General features: G+C 46.7%; 1 protein-coding gene across 3 annotated transcripts in view; it reads left to right on the forward strand.

Annotated features, from left to right (window-relative positions):
- LOC311593257 (uncharacterized protein) overlaps positions 1–19,623 on the forward strand; it is a 191,624-nt gene that overhangs the window by 133,048 nt on the left and 38,953 nt on the right. For all 3 annotated transcript variants that reach the window (XR_014777638.1, XM_084774458.1, XM_084774459.1), the window contains exons 31-36: positions 1,508–1,658; positions 3,892–3,987; positions 4,961–5,113; positions 11,548–11,768; positions 13,281–13,419; positions 14,974–15,094. Coding sequence is in view for 2 of the 3 variants with exons in the window: in XM_084774458.1 (XP_084630584.1) it covers positions 1,508–1,658; positions 3,892–3,987; positions 4,961–5,113; positions 11,548–11,768; positions 13,281–13,419; positions 14,974–15,094 (881 nt within the window). In the remaining variant the exon portion in view is untranslated. The remainder of the gene's footprint in view (positions 1–1,507; positions 1,659–3,891; positions 3,988–4,960; positions 5,114–11,547; positions 11,769–13,280; positions 13,420–14,973; positions 15,095–19,623) is intronic.

Genomic DNA, 19,623 nt, shown 5'->3' on the forward strand with positions numbered 1-19,623 from the left:
CTGTCTACCAAGCCTTCTATTTTAATACCATTCAATTGTATAATTAACTTAGGTCTCTGATCATTAATTACTGTTTGCCAGAACACACGTGCCCAAGCTCTCAAGGCTGCCTTACGACATTGTTCAATCACTCTATCGTCAGCTTGAATTTGCTCTCTCATGTTAGTATATGGTCCATCACCAAGCAATTGATCTCTATTAATATTTATTCCCTGTGCGATATTTTCTTGTTCTATTTTTATAGCCTCTGTTCGCCACCATGATAACCACTGTAACATGCTACTGAAGGCAGTGCAGCCTTGGATCTGGCTTCATACCCTGACTTCTCAAGGCTGGTAGCCTTTTCCACCTCCCTCATGGACATTCACTGATGGGTTTCAGTCACCCCCTCCCCAAATCTCCCTGACATGTGGAGAGTATGCTAGCCTCCTGAGCTCCATCGACTGGCAACTCTCTCAGTCTGCCAAGTCTCCTTTCTCTTTGGTGTCTGAGTTTGTTGCTGTCCACAGAAGACATTGGTTCTCCGAGATACCCCTCCTCCAATTTATCCTGCGTCAGCAATTTTTCTTAGATATCCTTTCGCTGCTAGAGGAGTTTATCTAAGACCTAGAAAGTCTTTACTTCCTTGTTAATCTTCTTATTTCCTCTGGGGCAGGAAAATCACCCTGAATTATCCCGCATGCCTCTTATTCTTACTCACATTATAAATTTCATGCTCTTGTCTTTAGGATTTATGGTTCAAAGCCAGGTTTTGTTTCAACAAAGCAAAAGTATGTGTTGTTGTTGTTTTCTTTTAACCCTGGTCTTCTTACTTAACCTAAAGTTTGGTTTTATGGGCTGGAGAGATGGCTCAGAGGTTAAGTGCACTGGCTGCTCTTCCAGAGGTCCTGAGTTCAATTCCCAGCAACCACAGGGAGGCTCACAACCATCTATAATGTGATCTGACGCCCTCTTCTGACAGGCAGGTGAACATGCAGACAGAGCAATGAATACCTAATAATAAATAAACGTTTAAAAAAAAAGTTTGGTTTTATACATTTGAACTGTTACTTTGACTGTTAACTTTTTAAGACATTCAACAAACAGCGGACATCTTGGTTCTAGAGCTCTAGGCGTAGTGCACAGTTTGGTAGCCATGTGGCTGATTAATTCAAGTTAGTATTAACTAAAATGAAGTGAGTAAAAACTTAAAGCTCAATCCTTCATTCATAAGAGCTGCATTTTAGGTGTTCAACAACACAGAGCCAGTGCCTTCTGAATTTTCCAGGCTTCCAGAAGGTTCTATCAATATACTCTCCTGATAGAAAGTATCGGTTTCTTCCATTGATAGTATCAACTCCCCCACAAAGCTGTAGACCCTGAGAGGAAAGGCCAGCATGGGTGGTGTGGCTCAAGAGGACACCTGCTACTCTCTCTAAACAGTCTCTTGCTTGAGCTTGAAGAAAGTTCTGGGCTTTCGAGTCATAAGTAACCATCTTAAACAAACACGCACACCATATTTTGACAGAACATTTTTGGCAGCTGGAAATGCTACCGCCTACCAGTCTGTGGCAGACGGTGTGTGCCATGGTTTACCACCACTGAGTGACTCTCTCAGGAAGAGCATCTTCTCTTCACAGCTCAGCCTGCCCCAGCCGCTGGATCCCCGGAGCCTCCAGGTGAGTTTTGGAAGTGTTTTGTACCTATTAAAACATGTGTGGACTACAGGGCTGTTGCCACTTCATTGTCATTTGGCTTCCGTTTTGCTGGGTGTTCATACTTTAATGTGTCTCAGTCTTCATTGGCCTTCCTTCACTCACGCAGGGAGCCATGGGGACTCCTGTGACCAGGAGGTATTTCCAGTCAGGGCCTTTTCTGCAAATGTTCAATGGGATGATTGGAAGCACACCGCTGTAAGGGGGGGGAAAAACCCAAAGGCTTGATTTTCTCTATTAAGTAAATAAACGATGCAATCACAATTGTGATAGGTCAGTCACGACTCTTTGAATTGCCCTGGCTGCAACACGCATTATCAAGTGTAATCCTAGCAACAATGATTACTCCCAGGCAGGTACTCTATCCGGCTCTTACAGAAGTCAAAGTTCAGGAAAGCCAGAGGTGGGACCACCAAGAGTCAGGGCAGCATCAGGTCCCAAAGCTCATGTTACTTCTCTGTTGCCACGAAGGCAAGTCCCACCCCAGCTTAGCAGGTTAGCATGTAAGATTTCATTATCACTCCCAGACCCTGAAAGGCAGGAAGCTGGGAGCAGTTGAGGTGCCAAATGCTGGCTGGGATTTCTCTGGAGAGCTGCAATCAAGATGTTATCTTCAGCCAGCTGTCAAGAGCTGTCAGGAAACTCACATCCAAGGTTGTTTCTATAGTCTTCACTACAGAACCTTCTCATAACATGGAAAATGGCGTCCCCAGAGCAGGCAGCCTAAGAGAAACAACCCAGGGGAGAAGCCATGTTCTTTGCATGACTTCAGAGCTGACTCCATCGCTTCTGCCATCTTCCATTCACTCTCAGTGAGTCATTAAGTGCAGCCATGTTCAAAGGGTTGAAAAGTAACCCCCCTCCCTCCTTCTGCACCCCCCTGACACTTCTCTCCCCCTGCCCCCTCTCCTGAGAGTAGTCCAGGCTGACCTATTATATAGCCAGATAAGACCCTGAATTCCTGTTTCTCCTGTGTCCGCCTCCCAAGTGCTAAGATTCTCGGCGCGCGTCTAACTCTAAGCCCTAAACACTATCTCCTACTAGAAAGAGTTTATGTACATAGCTTTAAAATCATCCTGCAAGCCTCCTACTTGAACATCATAAATGATTCAGCATCAACCTCGAACAAGTGCCATATATCCAAGCCACGTGACAGAGGCTCTTGGACTAATCCTTAACCCCTCTATTAGACCCATAAGACAGAACTGGTCATGGCGCTAGGCCAACTGTTGATGCCTTTGGATGTTGCCTTGGATTAGGTGAGTGTGGGTGTCTTGGATCACTGGTGCAAAACTGTCACAGTCTCTAGGAGGTGTCTAAGAGTCAGGATTGGAAATATAGAAGGGGCTCAACAGTCAGTCCTCTGAGTTCAGGGTTTACATGGTGCTATAAGAAACAGAAGATGCCTGGGTTGGTGTTCTGTAATGCAGAGAAGACAGACGTCGTCACCTGTACCACTTGGAGCGATGGTTTTGAGGTCATGGCTAAAGACAGTGATGAGGAAGGACACTGGAAGGTTCCTAATACCAACAGCCTTTAACTGAGCATACTGCCATTGTTTGTAAGCATGCTCCCTTGGGACTGTATTATTCCAGAACCACCCTTGTTTTGTTTCTTTTGAGACCAGTCTCACTGTCTGGCTCAGTGGTTCTCAACCTTCCTAATGCTGCGCCCCTTTAATACAGTTCCTCATGCTGCAGTGACCCCAACCATAACATTATTTTCGTTTCTACTTCATAACTGTAATTTTGCTACTGTTATGAGTCGTGATATAAATATCTGATATGTGACCCCTGTGAAAGGGTTGTTTGACCTCCCACAAGGGTCATGACCCACAAGTTGAGAACTGCCGGTTGAGCTGAAGCTGGTCTCAAGCTTGCAATCCTCCTGCATCAGTCTCTCAAGTGCTGGGCTTACGGGTGTGTGCCACCACAACCCTCTTGTTCTAGAACTTTGGACATTGAAAAGCTTCTTGTTTATCATGAAACCATCTCAGAAAAACCAAGAAAAAGAAGTAATCCCTGCCACTCTTTCCCCATGCTACTGGGCATGCGCCAAGGAGAAGTGTTTTTGCATAATAAATGAGTCATCTGAGGCGGCTTTGAAGCATGGATGCACAAAGCTTAATCGTGCGTAAATGTCTTTGTCTGAGGGCTGCACGAGCCCATTAACCATGTCTGTTGTTCGTTTCTTTTAGTCGTTTGTGCTGTTCCCATGGAGGGCGTTTCTGGAAGATGGTGGACCATTTCCAGTGATGGGCAGCATCCCGAACACCTTAGAGTCTGATATGCAGGTAGCTCTATCTTCCCACTTGGTGGAGGGAGAACTGGACACAGACTCTGGAGCAGGGTACCACCAGGGTCCTGCTCCAGCCAGTGGTCATTTCTAAGATAAATGCGCGTTTAATAGTGAGGCTGTGACCAGCGAGGCTGCAAGTTGAGTCATCTTTTCTTACTGTGGAAGAAGCCATGCTCTCAGCAGCTATTGGCCTTTGCTGTGAACTCAGCTGCAGTTCCCAGGGCAGTAATGACCTAGAGGGATGGCCACTCATCTGAAGTCACCGTCTACGCCTCTTAGAGAAACTGCCAGCTGATACTTGAGATGTGAGACATCTGACCCGGGATGGGCACTGCTTAGGCAGGACTGAGGGGAGTCCCTTTAACTGCTCTGTTTATCATGATGCATCTTTAAATTCCTTTAAATCGTTTGGAGAAAATATTTTCTCATATTAGGCAAACATCAACATATTTAAATATGTGTGTGTGTGTGTGTGTGTTAAAACCAACACAAACACTTAACTATAATAGATGGATATGGTTGTAATCATTTTTGTTAACATTTGTGTATGTTTCAAAGTCCTCCGTAAGTAAAAAGATTTTTTTTTTTAAACAGTAAAGGAAGCAAGAGGGATTAAAACAAAACAAAACAAAATAAAGAGACAATGACAGTTCACAGTTTGGGCTTTTCTCCAACTTTCCCTGGGGCATGCCTGTGTGTTTATCTGTACTTTTAAAGAGAATTAAGACTGTATTCATTGTATCTGATGGAAGGGTGGGAGACTGGCTACTCCTACACAAAAACCCACATGAGGAGGATGTTAATCTAGAAATGCTGCTCTGACTTTTATATTAGTTTAGAGGGTGAGGGCTATAAGCATAGTTTCACTAAATACTTTTCTTCAAAACCATGTAGAAAGAATAAGTTGACTTCTTCAAAATGGGATGGTAATTTTGGTTATTTTGTGTTTGTTTGTTTGTTTGTTTAAGATGTGCCTCTGCGGGCTGAGTGACCGGGACCGCAGAGTGGCCCACGGAGAGCTGGTCGGTGTGCAGATGCTCCTGGGAGATGTCCTTCAGAGCAGCTGTCACGGGATCAGGAAGGGCTGTCCTGACGGGCAAGCCACACTGGACGATGCGCAGGTATCCTTAGGCAACAGGCTACAGAACTGGCTGGTGCTGAAGGGCCTTCCTACTGTGAGAGACAGACCAGAGGGCTGGGCTGTGTCTCCCATGGCTGCCCCAGCCGTCGATCCCAGGACTGATGGCACAAAGCGGGGAGGATTGTCTTTCACAGACTCACGAGTAATTCAATTTTAACTTACTTTATTTACTTTAAAGGGTTTGGGGGGTGGGGGTGGGGGTCACAGAAAGATGGCTCAGCAGTTCCAAGCACTTGTTCTTCTTGCGGAGGACAAGAGTTCTGTTCCCAGGACCCTTATTAAGTGGCTTACAACCACCGTAACTCCAGTTCTAGGGACCTTACTCCCTTTTCTGGCCTCCTCAGGCCCCTGCACTGATGTGCACACATCTACACACAGATACACACAATTACAATAGTTTTGTTTGTTTTTGAGTCTCTCCATGTAAAGCTTGGCTGGCCTAGAACTTGGTATATAGACCAGGCATAAGTCAGCCTCCTTCTGCCTCCCAAGATTGGGGTCAAAAGCATGAGTCAGTACTCCTAGCCATCTAAACACTTACTTGCATGTGTGTATGTGTGTGTGTGTGTGTGTGTGTGTGTGTGTGTGTGTGTGTGTTAAAGAGTTTTTGAGGCAGGGTCTTGTGACATAGCCCAGGTGGCCTTGGACTCATTATCTTCTTGCCTCAGCTTCCATTTTTTTTTTTTCAAATAGAGCAAAGGCTGTAGAGAGTCCCGGAAGCCTCCTGAGGCAGATGCTCAGCTGGTGTTTCTGGGTGAATCACTCATTTCAGGCCAGAGGTCCTCCTTTTGATGTCCGGGCTGGCCTGGGGGGTCCTAGACTGTCAGTCTGTCCCCACCTGGTTCCATGGATCTGGAAACCAGGCAGCAGCATGTTGGAGTCAGTGAGCTCGCGGGGCCCCTAGCTACAGGCCTCCCAGTCAGACCTCAACTTTCCAGAAGCTGACTGTTGTCTCCTTCCTCATTTCTTGGACACTAACTAACCCACATTGCTGCTGTCTTTCTTTTTCTTGGCTCTTGGGACCCCTACCACAGTGCAGGCTTCCCGAGTTCCTGAGATTTAATTGGAGGGTGATTTTCTGCTAAAAGGCATCTTTCCCCTCCCATGGAGCCTCTCTGTGTCCTGGCATTTGCCCTCCACTTAGATACGCATATGTAAAAGGGAGAAGGAAAGACCTGCATAGGAGCAAGAGCATCAGTGCTCATCATCCTGAGCCTGGGTTACCTTGCTTAACGTCTTTCACAGTTCCACACATTTTCCTGAAAACTGAATATTTCAGCTTTTCTGTATAGGTACCACATTTCCTTATCTTACCTGCTCACTGGTGGATATCTAGTCCGATTGTATGTCTTTGCTATATCACTCACTAAAGCAGGAATAAACGCAGATCATATCTCTGTAGTAGAATACAGGGTCCTTTGAGTAAATGGCAGGACTGATACAGCTGGAGCACATGGAGAGACTGCGTTTAGCTTTGTGAGGTGTCTCCACATTGATTTCCATCGTGGCTATACCAGTTTGCGCTCCCTCTAACAGTGGGTAGGTGTTCCTCTTCCCCAGAAGCCTCTTTAACATTTGCTATTATTTCTTTTCTTCTTTAAAATGCATTTATTTATTTAGAGTATATGTGTGTGTGCACGCTGTGTGCACAAGCATCCCGCTACCACACATATGTGGAAGTTAGAAAAACCCATTTTCAAGCCGGGTGTGGTGGCGCACGCCTTTAATCCCAGCACTCGGGAGGCAGAGGCAGGCAGATTGCTATGAGTTCGAGGCCAGCCTGGTGTACAACGCGAGTCCAGGACAGCCAAGGCTACACAGAGAAACCTGTCTCGAAAAACCAAAAAAGAAAAAAAAAGAAAAGAAAAAAGAAAGAAAAGAAAAAAGAAAAAGAAAAATCCATTTTCTCCTTCCCCTCTGTGGGCCCCAGGATAACCTGAGTCCTCAGGCTGGCCATTTACTTGGTAATCGCTCTATGGGTTACTTTTTCTGTTGCTGTGGTGAAAACACCACGATAAAGGCAGCTTTTAAAAGGAAGAGTTTATTTCAGCTTATGGCTGCAGAGAGATCAGAGTCCATCCAGGAGGCAAGTCTGGACAGCAAGAGGCAGGCTTGGTAGCAGGAGCCGGAAGCTGAGAAAGAGGGACACGGAAATAGTGAGGCTTTCTACTCTCAACCGCGTCCTCATGGACATCCTTCCTCCAACGAGGCCAGACCTCCTAAACGTGCCCCAACAATGCCACCCACTATGGACAAGTGTTTCAAATGCCTGCACTATGGGAGACATTTCTCATTCAAACTGTGGTGAGGGCCCCAAGAACCAAGGAAAAGAAAGCTAGGCAAAGCCACCTGGGCTGCCTAGTGTCTTCGATGGTACGTGGCACTCCCTGGCATTTCTGCAGCAGCAGCCTTACTTCTCCCTCCCCTAGAAGTCTAACCACGGATAATGCTGCTGCCTGCCTAGTAGTTTACATGCCCAGTTAAAATGCATGTGGACATATATGAAGACAAAGGAGCCAAAATTGTATTTTATTTTATTTGGGTTTTTTTTTGAGACAGGGTTTCTCTGTGTAGCCCTGGCTGTCCTGGACTCACTTTGTAGACCAGGCTGGCCTTGAACTCACAGTGATCTACCTGCCCCTGCCTCCCAAGTGCTGGGATTAAAGGCCTGTGCCACCATGCCAGGCTCAAAAAATTTATTAAAGCCTCCACCTATTAGGTTCTGGTCTTTGGCTATGAATCTGACAGAAGCCCCGGCACGGGCACAGTAATCTGTTTCCCAGAAGAAAAGCCTCAGTGTCCGGCCCCTCTGAGTGCCCCACAATAAAACCACAGTAGCCATTTGATAGGGCTGAGAGTAGAATAGTTATAATTAGCATTTCCCTGGTAGCCAAGGATATTGAACACTTTAAAAAATATGTATTGGTCATTCGTTTTTCTTCTCGGAGAGCTTTTTGGTCAGCTTATCACCTCCTCTCTGACTGGATACTTAGCTTTTTTTGTTTGTTTGTTTTTTCTTTCATCTCTCTTTCTTTTAAACTTTATTTTCTTTCTTTGTGTGTATGTGATTGCATGTATGTGTGTGTGTGTGTGTGTGTCTGTCTGTCTGTCTGTCTGTCTCTCTGTTGCATCTGTGCAGGTGCCCACAGAAGTTGGAAGAGAGTGTCCAGTCCATTATAGATAGAATTGCAGGCCATTGTGTGTCCTCTTGTCTGGGTGCTGGGCACCAAACTCTGGTCCTCTGCAGGAGGAGCAGTATCTCCACAGTGAGCCGTCACTCCATCTCCAGGCTACTGTGAGCTGGATTATGTCACATCCTTCCGTATAGCCGCATAGACTTTGCCAGTCGCGGTAGTGCTGCCTGTAATCCCAGCACTCTGGGAGATAGAGGCAGGCGGATCGCTGTGAGTTCAAGGCCAGCCTGGTCTACAAAGTGAGTCCAGGACAGCCAAGGCTACACAGAGAGCCACTGTCTCAAAAAACAAAAGCAAACAAACATAGACTTTGGGTTTGGCTAATTTTGGAATGTGATTTTGTTATTGTTGTCATTGTTATTGTTGAATTATTTCCAAATTAAAAAAAATAAAGTTCATAAAAATAATAAATTATTTAGAGGTGGCTATATTTAATACAAACATATTAAGAAGTAAAACTGATTTCATGCTTTTTACTTTAATTGAGTTTTTTTTTTGTTGTTGTTTTTTGTTTTCTTTTTGTGGTGTGTGCTGCTTCTGAGTTCAAGCCCAGGGCTTCGAACATGGTAGACACAGCAAGCGACATTCCTAGTCCTTGGGATCTAGTTTCATTTCAAAATATTTAGCTATTTCTAGGGATCAGGAAATGCTAGAACCTCAGCTGCCCTGTAAGCCAGGCTACGGCAGCTGTGCCATACGTGCTGTGATCTCTCAGAGCCACGGCCTCCTCAACTCTGAGGGGAGTTTAAGACTCACTTAGAGTCTTGAAAACTGTGGCCCAGCGAGCCCAAGTTTCCTCTAAGGTAGTGATTTTTGAGTAGTGGGGACCAATCATGCAATCTGCAGGCTGCCTGCTCCACATCACTGTCCTTGGCCTTGATGAGTCAGATTGCATGTGGTGAAAGTTTCTGAGGATTAAAAAAAAAAAAAAAAAGACATCCGGAAGGAAGTCCACGGGCTGATTGCCAAGAAGGTTGCACAGCTGAGGGGTTGTAGCTGCCTGTGGACACATTGCTCCCCTAGACCTGGACGCAGCTCTTCCCGACTCTTTCTGGTAGCCACACCTTGCTTTATTTAGCTCAGTGAATAACACTGAAGTAGGGTCCAATTACACCAGGTCGCTCTTCCGGTTTTTCAGTCAGGAAAGCTGAGTGTCTAAGGTTCTGCAACCTGAGTGTTCCCGGCCTCAGGATTTGCCATCTGCCTTGCAGAACAAAAGTCCCCACTTTTGCCTGAGACACAGCCAGGGAGCAGCTGAACTTGCCCTGCATCACCCCCATCCCACCCCGCTCCCCAATTCCTGCCTGTTTCCCCCTCCCCCCACTACCCTTCCCCCCTTCCCTCCTCCCCCACCTCTGGGTGACCCTGAACTTCTAGCACTCGCTGGCCAGCCTGAAACTTGTCTCCTCCACACCCACTAGGACAAATATGTATTTAAGAAAAGCATCAACGAACAAATGAGCAAATCCTAATTTTACTTTATTTTTAGCAAATCTACGGGCATTTTATAAAGTACTAATGAACTTACAGTAGAGCTGAGGCAGGGGATCGTAGGTTCAAGGCCAGCTTCATACTGAAGTCCTACCTCATGAATAATAAAACTGGGGAGGGACACAAATAACACCAGCTCACTTTCCAGCAGAGTTCTTCCAATAGACCACGTCTGCAAATTCTAATTTTAAAGCAAAACTGCAGACAGAGGCAGGAGGATCGTCACACATTTGCAACCTAGTCTCAGTTACAAAGGAGTGCCAGACCATCCAGGGCTACCAAGACCCCGTCTTAATGAAGTAATTAAAGTAAATTTGAGTATTGAATAGTGAATTGAACCAAAAAGTTCTCCGTTTTACTTTTAAAGGATAGAAGGTATCATATTCCTGGAGCTGGAGTTAATAGGAAGTTGTCAGCCAGGCAGGGTAAAGCTAAGTTCTGCTTCCTGACTCATAAAATGGGTAAAATCCCCAAAGAAAAGGTACTTTATAGCTCCACTACAGAGGGGAGGGAAGACTTCAATCTCAAGTATGTTAGGAATTTTCTTTCTTTCCTCCTCTTCCTCCTCCTCCTTCTTTTTCTTCTTTTCTCTCTCTCTAACATTTTAAAAATTTGTTTTTTATTTTATGGGTTTGTATGTGTATATATATATATATATATATATATATATATATATATATATATATATATATATATATATATATCTGGTGCCCAGCAAGGTCACAAGAAAACTTCATATCCCTGGATGTCTGTGAGCCACTTTGTGGGTGCTGGGAGCCAAAGCTAGGTCTCTACAGGAGCTCTTGACCAATGAACTATCTGTCCCCGCTTTATTTATTCACGATTTATTTTTATTTGTATGTGTGCCGGGGGTGGAGAGGGAGGGGGGGGTGCCACCTTGCATTCAGTGCCTTATGGTGGTCAGAAAAGATTCCTGACCTCATTTAAAACCCCATTTAAAAGATTTATTTTATTTTATGTGATCGAGTGTTTGCCTGTGGGTCCAGGACTCTGGAGTCACTCAGTTCCACTGGATCAGGTGACAGCTGGGGACATTCTCCCCAGCAGTGCTGTAGGGAAAAGCTAGTCTGTATTAGCTGCGGGGAAGATCTGGGGTCCTGTGTCATCACTTACTCCCTAGGGTCTTGGAACTCTTAAATCTTACACCTGGGGATTCCCTGAGCTGGAGTCGTCAGCCATCTGTTGTGAGTGCTGGGAACTGAACCCAGGTCCTCTGGAGGAGCAGCCATTGGTCCTTCCCACCGAGCCCTCCATCCAATCCCTGTTACACACTTTTTTCTTTTCCTTCTTCCTTCCCTCGCTATCCTTTTTTTTTTCTTCCTTCCTTAGAAAGATTCTGGTTTTTAAGGGAGAGGTTCACAGCTAACGGTGGTGGTCATCATACCTGTAATCCTAGGCCTTGGGAGATGAAATCAGGATCAAGATTTCTAGGTTGTTTTTGGCTACCTAATGAGTTCGAGGCGAGCTACGTGAGACCCTGGCTTTATAAGCTAAACATCAAATATAAAAACCACAGGTTCAAATTGCGAACTGGAAGCTGAGACAGTGCTGTTCCTACCCTGCCTGCTCAGCAAGGATGTTTAGCCGTCTGAGGTTTTTTCCAGGCCTGCAAACTCTTTCTCCTCAACGCCATTTTCCATGGGTCACATACAAAAAGTCATCCCATCTCGAGCCACGGTTGCTAAAGGACTTCTGCCGTATTTTTCAGCCAGATTGGTCCAAACCGCCAGAGCCCCGCCCAACCCCGAAGGCCTCCGAGGTGCTGGAAGGCCCATGTTATGCAGTGACATCGTCCCTTGCTCTGTTGAAGTCCTTCCTCATCCTCTGGAAGCAGCTGGAAGTGCTAAAGGAACACTGGGGCCGACTCAAGCTTGGAGGCCAGGACCTCAACTCTACCCAACTCCACAAACAGTTCTCAGAGCTCTACGAGTGCGTACTGCCGAGAGAGAAGTCCTTGTCCATGGGCAGAGCCTGGGGCTCGAGGGTTCTTCCTCCTTCATGGAAAGGTTTGATCCAGCACTCTGGGGACACCCAGCTCCACTGGGTCAGGTGACAGCTAGTGCCACAGAGAAAAGCTATTCGGTATTAGCTGTGGGGAGGAGCTAGGCTCCACCAAATTGTCCTGTGTTATCACTTACTCCCTAGAGTGTTGTAAATATATATATATACCTAATATGTTTATTATAAAATTAGCCTATAAGTATTATGGTGGCGATATCTAACCTACTATCATAATCAATAAAGACACAGATACCTGATCTAACCTACTATCATAATCAATAAAGGCACAGGCACCTGTTGTACTTTAGAATAGCCTCGTTTTATCTGGGGCTGGGCAGATGTTAACCCTCTAAACTAACCTTATCACTTCCCAGCCCCCACCCTAGGCCATCTGCTTTAGTCATTCCTCTCTGGGCTACTTCCCAGCTGTAATCCTCAAATGCTTGCTAATGTTCTCCATCTGGGCTGCTTTCCTCCATCCACGCCGATCTGGCCATGCGCTTCCCTCCTCACTAACCCATCACAACCTCTTCTTTCTTCCTCCTCCTGTACCTGCCGCTCCTCTCCTTCCTACCTCATGGATCCCTGACGACCCCAGGCCTGCAAACCTCAAACTCGGTGTCTCTTTCTCTCTCTGCGTCTCTGTCTCTCTCTTCTGCCAAATCCCAGGCTTCACTGTTTGTTTGTTTTTGTTTTGTTTTTTTATTAACCAATCAACTTTAAATGGGTAGAGCAAGGTTTACACAAGGACAGGTGTACAGAAAGTCTTAGGGGGCAGCAACTATGTCTGGGGAGGCAGTAATTAACGTCAGAATACGTAGCACCAGGCCAACCCCCAATACTAGATACTCTTGGAACTTACCCTTGTCAAGGTACCCCACAATACTGACTGAGAGCTTCTTAGACCACAGGGTAGACTGCTGCGAGCCCCCCAAACCGCCCCCCCGCCCACCCCCGTGCTGGGCCTGAGTGCTCGAAGCATTACAGCCAGAGGGTGACATGACGCGTGTGGCATAAGGCCTTAGGTCCACAAGCTGGCACAGACCTTGGCCACAGGCCTCATCGAGGATGCCTTAGCTGGCATGCTGCTCCTGCCATGTGTCTGTCCCTACGTAGGCACTTACTAAGCCCAGGCCCACTCCCCTAGACCTTACTGACCCTTCACTTTGGCATATTCAGAATGGCCTATCCTGGAAATTACTGAGGTCAGATTCCCTGTTAACTAGGACATGAGGAGATCTGTCAACATTGTGACGCATGAAGACAGACGTTATATGCACTCAACAGACAAAGGCCTCGGGATTTGATATTGACCAAAGGCGTGGCAGATTTAGTCCTTTGATGTGTCTATAAAGGGTTAGGTGACCGGAAATTGAAAATGAATCTGAATAAGAAGGAACTATGTCTATTTTGATGATTTCTGTCTCTTTTCTTTGCTAGAGCTGACATTTTGTACCCCAGCATGAAAGCTTTAGCCAGGCAGATGGGCAAAGAAGAGGAATTTGAAGGACTTATAATAAGAAGCCAAGCTATCCTTCCCCCAAAGGGAGCCTCGGAAATTGAGATAAAAACCCAACAGGTACACGGAGCTCTCTTCAGTCTGCCTTGTGACACTGGCATGTAAAACTACAGTAAACACAAATGGTGCCTTCCTCCAGGTGGGATGAGGAGGGGGGACACTTAAAGGTATGGGGGGGTTGAGTAGGACTGTACCTCTAGGTTCTTATTAATTTCATTTTCCTCAAATTGATTTATGCTGCGTTATAAGGAATATAACAGAACCAGTACTATCTGTTGCTGCTAATTTAATGGTATGGCCAGATAAATGTTTGTTATTAGGCTTACAATTATTGCAATGGTATTATTTAAGCCCCTTTCACAATCAATAATGACGCAGACACCTGGTGTATTTTAGAATAGCCTTACCACCCAGGGCAGGGCAGATGTTAACTCCTAAGCTGCCTTCCATCATCTCCCAGCCTCCATCCCATGCCATCTGCGTCTAATAATTTCTATTTGGGCTTCCTCCCGGATACTTACTAAGGTTGTTCATCCGCGCCATGTATTTCCTGTGGAAGTTTAGAGTCCCTCCTCTGGGCGCAGGTGGCTCCTTTCAATCCTATGGCCAGCCTCTTCCCTGCTCCCCCTCCAGCAGCTGTCTGTTTTTCCTTCCAAAATCCTCCCCCAAAGCTGGAGACCTTTGGCCACACCTACCCGGTTCTGCCCTGCCCAGGTTTAGGCGTTAGTGACGATCTCTCTTACTGTTTAGTAAGAATCTTGTGGGGGGGGGGTGTTAGGGGGAGGGGGCAAGCAATTAACAGACACAAAGCACCAGGCTATTCTCCAAGAACTAGCTTAAATATAAAATCCAGCCAGTGCCCATCCACCTGGAAGCAAAATAGTAAACAAAGCGTTTTGAAGCGGGTTTTCCTCACAGAAAGATAGTACAGTTTTTACACTGGGTTGGGTAGTGTGTGGAATAGTCCTCACTAGGCACACTGCTCACCTTGATCAGGGCACCCAGGGCCACCGGCTGTTCAAACAGAGAAGCAGTAAGGAATGTCAGTGATAGCTCGGCTCACATTTGCCTTGAGGGGCCAAGAACACTGCTTAGGCTCCTGAACCTGCTCCTCTGGGGCCCCTCCGTCCCTCCCACAGAGTGGAGTAGGCACCACAAGCATCATGGGTAGATGGAGGCTCATGGCTGTTAGAGCAGTCACCCCTTGTTATGTGTCAGCTCTGAGTCTTCTCATGAACTTCTCCATGGTGTGTAAATTGGCTTTCAGACTCTTACTAAAGTCGCAGCTTATGGGATCCTGGTGTCACTTAGAGATCACCCAAAGGCATGAGGTCACTTCGGACAGGAGGTGCTTTGCAATTTAGTAGAATATGGTAAGAAGGGTTAGAATTTATCGATCAGGATGAGAGCCAGGAAGAAAAAAAAAAACAAAAAACAAAAGATGTTGCTCTGCAAAGAGGTGTATTGATCCCGGGGAAGAACTTGAGGTCCCCAAAAGGGCACTGTCCCCAGAGCTGAGGCAGAATCCAAACCCAAAGCCGTGTGTAGCTATTGCTCTTGGGAGCCAGCGTACAACTGAATTGGAGAGTGACTCTCAATCTATGTATATTCCAGCTTCAGAAACTTCTGGAAAGTTTAGAAATTCATATGATCCAAGAAGTATTGAAAAAAGTTAACCAAGAGATGACACTGCTTCTATCCGAAAAGTCCAAGGAGGAGTCGACCCTCCCAACAGGTAAACCCGTGCTTGTTTTACTGCCTGAAAAATCAACATTTTTTTTTTCTGATTACAAAGTGTCAGTGACGGTGGGGGCAGGCATCGTCTCCGGTTACCCCCACCCCACCCCCCCAAGCCTGAAGAGTCGCCTTATCTTTTAGGGGCTTCCTGTAAATTGGGCAGCGTCACGGCTGATAGGGTAAACTCTAGGCTCAAGGCTCGCTGGGGGAAGAGTTAAGATGTCTTTACTTACCCCAGAAAGGAGTCAGGCCACTGTGGAGGGCACAGAGGCTTGGTTCTTCTGCATGCGTGTTCGGCTTTAGCGTTCTCCTCCATAGAAAAGGAAGACTGAGAGGCAGGTGGATCGCTGTGAGTTCGAGGCCAGCCTGGTCTACAAAGTGAGCCCAGGACAGCCAGGGCTACACAGAGAAACCCTGTCTAGAAAAAACAAACAAAAGAACAACAACAACAACCAAAAAAATAAATAAATAAAATAAAGAAAAGAAAAGGAAGACTGGCTCTGTGTTGGTAGCCCCCACAGTCAATTTTGCTGATTGTGCTGTGGTTCTTTTTACTGTACACTGGGATTCTGGGAACTGAACTTGAGTCCTCTACAAAACAGCGGTAAAGCGCTTTCAACTGTTGAGTCATCCCTCCCCAACTCCTGGAATGTTTAATTCTCAGCTGACGAGAGGCTTCAACCAGACTCTAGAGTAAGGGGTGCCTTCCCCTTCCTGGTTGTCCTTTTATCCTGACTCACACGTTATCCGTGTAGCCATACTCAGTGCCTTGCAGGTGTCATCCCCGCTTGGCCAGGCAGGTGGGGGTGGGGAGAAGCTAAGGGAAAGGGTTGCCATGAGTTTTAGGACAGTCTGAGCTTTATAATGAATTCCAGGCTAGCCTGGGCTACATAGTGAGACACATCTGAGGAAAAAAAATCTCAAGCACACACTGAAATAAAATAAAATTTTTGTAGGCTAGGGATTTAATTCTGTGGGACAGTGCATACAGAGCATACATAGAGTAAATACAGGGTCCAGGTTTTCATCCCCAGCACTACAAAAATGAGCAAATCATAGGGGTGGGAGGCACAGATCCTTTTACATTCTTGACCCATCAAGAAATACTACTAATACTTGGTATATATATTTTTTTCACTTTAAAAGGCTAGGCATGGTGGTGCATGCCTTTAATCCCAGTACCTGGGAGGCAGAGGCAGGCAGATCACTGTGAGTTCAAGGTTCGAGGCCAGCCTGGTCTACAATGCAAGTCTAGGACAGTCAAGGCTACAAAGAGAAATCTTGAAAAACCAAAAAAAAGGCTTTGTGTATGCTTGGGAAAGTCTCACTATGTAGCCAAGGCTGGCCTCAAACCATTGTCCTCCTGCTTCGGCCTCCTGAGTTCTGGGAGACACTTGGCTCAAGTTTCACCTCCTGGCCATGATGTGGTGCCAGGTCTGCTATCTGCTGGGTCTCCCTCATACTTGCACAGACCATAGGTGGAGCCATGGGTGGAGCCATGGGTGGAGCTGTGGGTGGAGCCATGGGTGGGGCTGTGGGTGGAGCCATGGGTGGAGCTGTGGGTGGGGCTGTGGGTACAGTTGAGGGTTTCCTGGGGCCCACACCCAAGGGAGAATAAGATTGCAGCCAGAAGACACAAGGCGGGGGAAGAGAGGGGAAAGCTTTCAATTAAGCTCTTGCAAAGATACTTTCTTCAGCTTTTTTGAACAAGTGGCTATGCGTTTTTATCGCACCAGGTTCTGTGGATTATGGAGACCATCACATATGTATTCCTGTCCCCTAACAATCCTAAGGAAAGATACAGAACCTTTGAGCTAGAGAGGAACTGGAGCAAAACAAACAAGGTTTTCTTTTAGAGGAAGCTATCCATGGCCACCACAGCGTTGATTATCACCTCGTCCTCACCTGAGACGTTCCTTTTTTTTTTTCTTTTCTCACAACCAGTGTCATTTTATATGGACACTGCTCCATAAACAGGGTTTTGAGGAGAGACTGTGCAATGGGTGAGCTGACCACTCCCCCAAGGGTGTCTCCAAACGTCACCAGAGAGTGGCGTGTGACAGACAGAGCTCCAATTACTGAACACATCACAAGATATCAAGCTTCCTTGTTTGTGCTGTGTGCTGCATCCAGGTGGCTCCCTCCCAAAATCCTAGCGGAAAAGCCACAGCCCTGAGCAGGTGCAACAACCTCTGAGGTTCAGACAGCCTTCTGATGACGTCCCAGGGTGGGGGTGGGGCGCAGGAGAGCTTACTTGCTTTGTGGCTGTGCTGCCCTGGGCAGGGAGGCGGGGAGCTCATCAGCTGGCCTTGCAGAGAGCCTGGTGAGGGGCCAATGGGAGGGAAGCGGAGGAGCAGTTCTTCTCACTACGCTCAGGTTAACCTTCGCAAATCACCCTGGCTGGAGTGTACTGACCCGGTTCCAGTTAGATCCCTGTGTGGATTCGATCACTACAAAAAGTTAAAACTAAGTGCCTCTGGGAATATAGGCGTAGTTGTTTGCATAGCAAGTGCCAGACCCTGGATTCAGATCCTCAGTAACACACACACACACACACACACACACACACACACACACACGCACACCAAAACAAACAAAAAAACAGACTACAACACGATACAATACAATGCAATGCAATGCAATGCAACACAACACAATACAACACACTATAACACAACACAATATAACGCAACAGGACACAACATAACACAATATAATGCAATACAACACAACTTGATACAATACAACACAGCACAACACAACACAATCCAGTACTGATGGGTGCAGCAATTGCTGCTGTTTGGTTTTATTTGCGTTTTGGCCTTTGGTCTGTGGAGGACTATCTCAGTATGGAGTCAGCTGAGTTCCCTAATGCAAGCAAACAGGTCCCCACTGTGTGCCATGGATGCGGGGAGTGTGTTTCTTCAGTTTAGTCTGTGGAGTGGGTACCTTTCTCATTTCCAGGCGTTGGAACCTTGGAATGTCACCCACCCACAGTTTGTTGCAGCTGAAATAAGCACAGCTTCCAAACGGAGTGCTAGCTTTGACACCCGTTAGCCTGGAGCTGGTGGCTTCTCAGAGGAAGTTAGCGTTGGAGAACATTTAGAAGTGCAGTGGCCCTGCAGGGTGAGCAGAGGCTCTGAGCTTTTCTCTCAGGCTCTTGGCTTTCCCTGCTGGCCAGACCAGGGTTTGCCTTTGTTCCTGCCAGAGGGGAATGCGGGGGCAGCAGGGATGGCGTAGTCAGTACAGTGCTGCCACAGAAGATGAGGACGTGACGTCGGAGCTCCAACACCCATGGAAGAAGCCAGGCATGACTGCAATCCAGTGCTAGGATGGTAGAGACCCAAGTGTCCCTGGAACTCACTGTCCAGGCTCACTGAACTCAGGGTCAGTGGGAGACCCTGTCTCAAAATATAAAGTGGACATTGAATGTCAACCTCGGGCCTCAGTATATGAGCAATCTCTCTCTCTCTCTCTCTCTCTCTCTCTCTCTCTCTCTCTCTCACACACACACACACACACACACACACACACACACACACATCTTTGACATTTAATTCTTTTATTCATGGTCTCCAGTTTGTCAGGGAGGCTGTAAAGATGGGGCATCCACATCACACCTGGTCCTGTACTAGCTCTTTTTTTTTTTAAAGATTTATTTGTTTATTTTATGTATATGAGTGTTCTATCCATGTATACCTGCAGGCCTGAAGAGGGCATCAGATTCCAGCATAGATGGTTGTGAGCGACCATGTAGTTGCTGGGAATTGAACTCAGGACCTCTGGAAGAGCAGGCAGTGCTCTTAACCGCTGAGCCATCTCTCCAGCTCTCTGTGCTCGCTCTTGATAGCTGAACTACGTGTCATACCCCATGCCCCCTGCCGGCCCAGCTGTGGCTGCAGACATTCTGGTTCAATCTAGAACTTTCTGTGTCAGATACAGGCTCCCTGAATACAGAGAGGCCCCTGCCACCTCTACCTTGAACACTTTGGCATTAAACTGAATTTTTCTTAATTTTCTCTTAACAATTACAAGGCCTACAGTCTCCAAAGTGGAATACATAGATGCATACATACATGTATATTTGTGTGTGTGTGTGTGTGTGTGCGCGCGCGCGCGTGCGTGTGTATCATCTTTTGGGGAAGCAAACCAGCAAAGTATGTGTTAGGTGTCAAACCTGGTACAAACTAAGGTGTCCATTGAAATATCAAAGCTGATGCTGGCCACCCAGGTTCTCCCAGTACCCCTCAGTTCTTACCTGACACCCCTAAACTTCTCCAGCCCAGGCCCAGGGGCTGCCTTTCCCTGTGTAATCCAGCCATTTTGCTATATCGGTCCTTTTCCCTTTTGTCTACCCCGTACCTCTTGGCCCAGGCTGCCCCTCTTGGTTGAGGATTCCTCTCTCCTTTCCCTTCTCCCCTCCCCTCACATGGCCCAGCTCAGTGTGGTCATGTCCACTCTGGACTCTCCCAGATGTCCCTGCCTCTGGCTGTGCCCTCCCTTATATCCTCAATAAGCCTTCTCCTC

Source organism: Acomys minous, assembly GCF_964271855.1.
Source record: "Acomys minous genome assembly, chromosome: 3".
NCBI lineage: Eukaryota > Metazoa > Chordata > Mammalia > Rodentia > Muridae > Acomys > Acomys minous.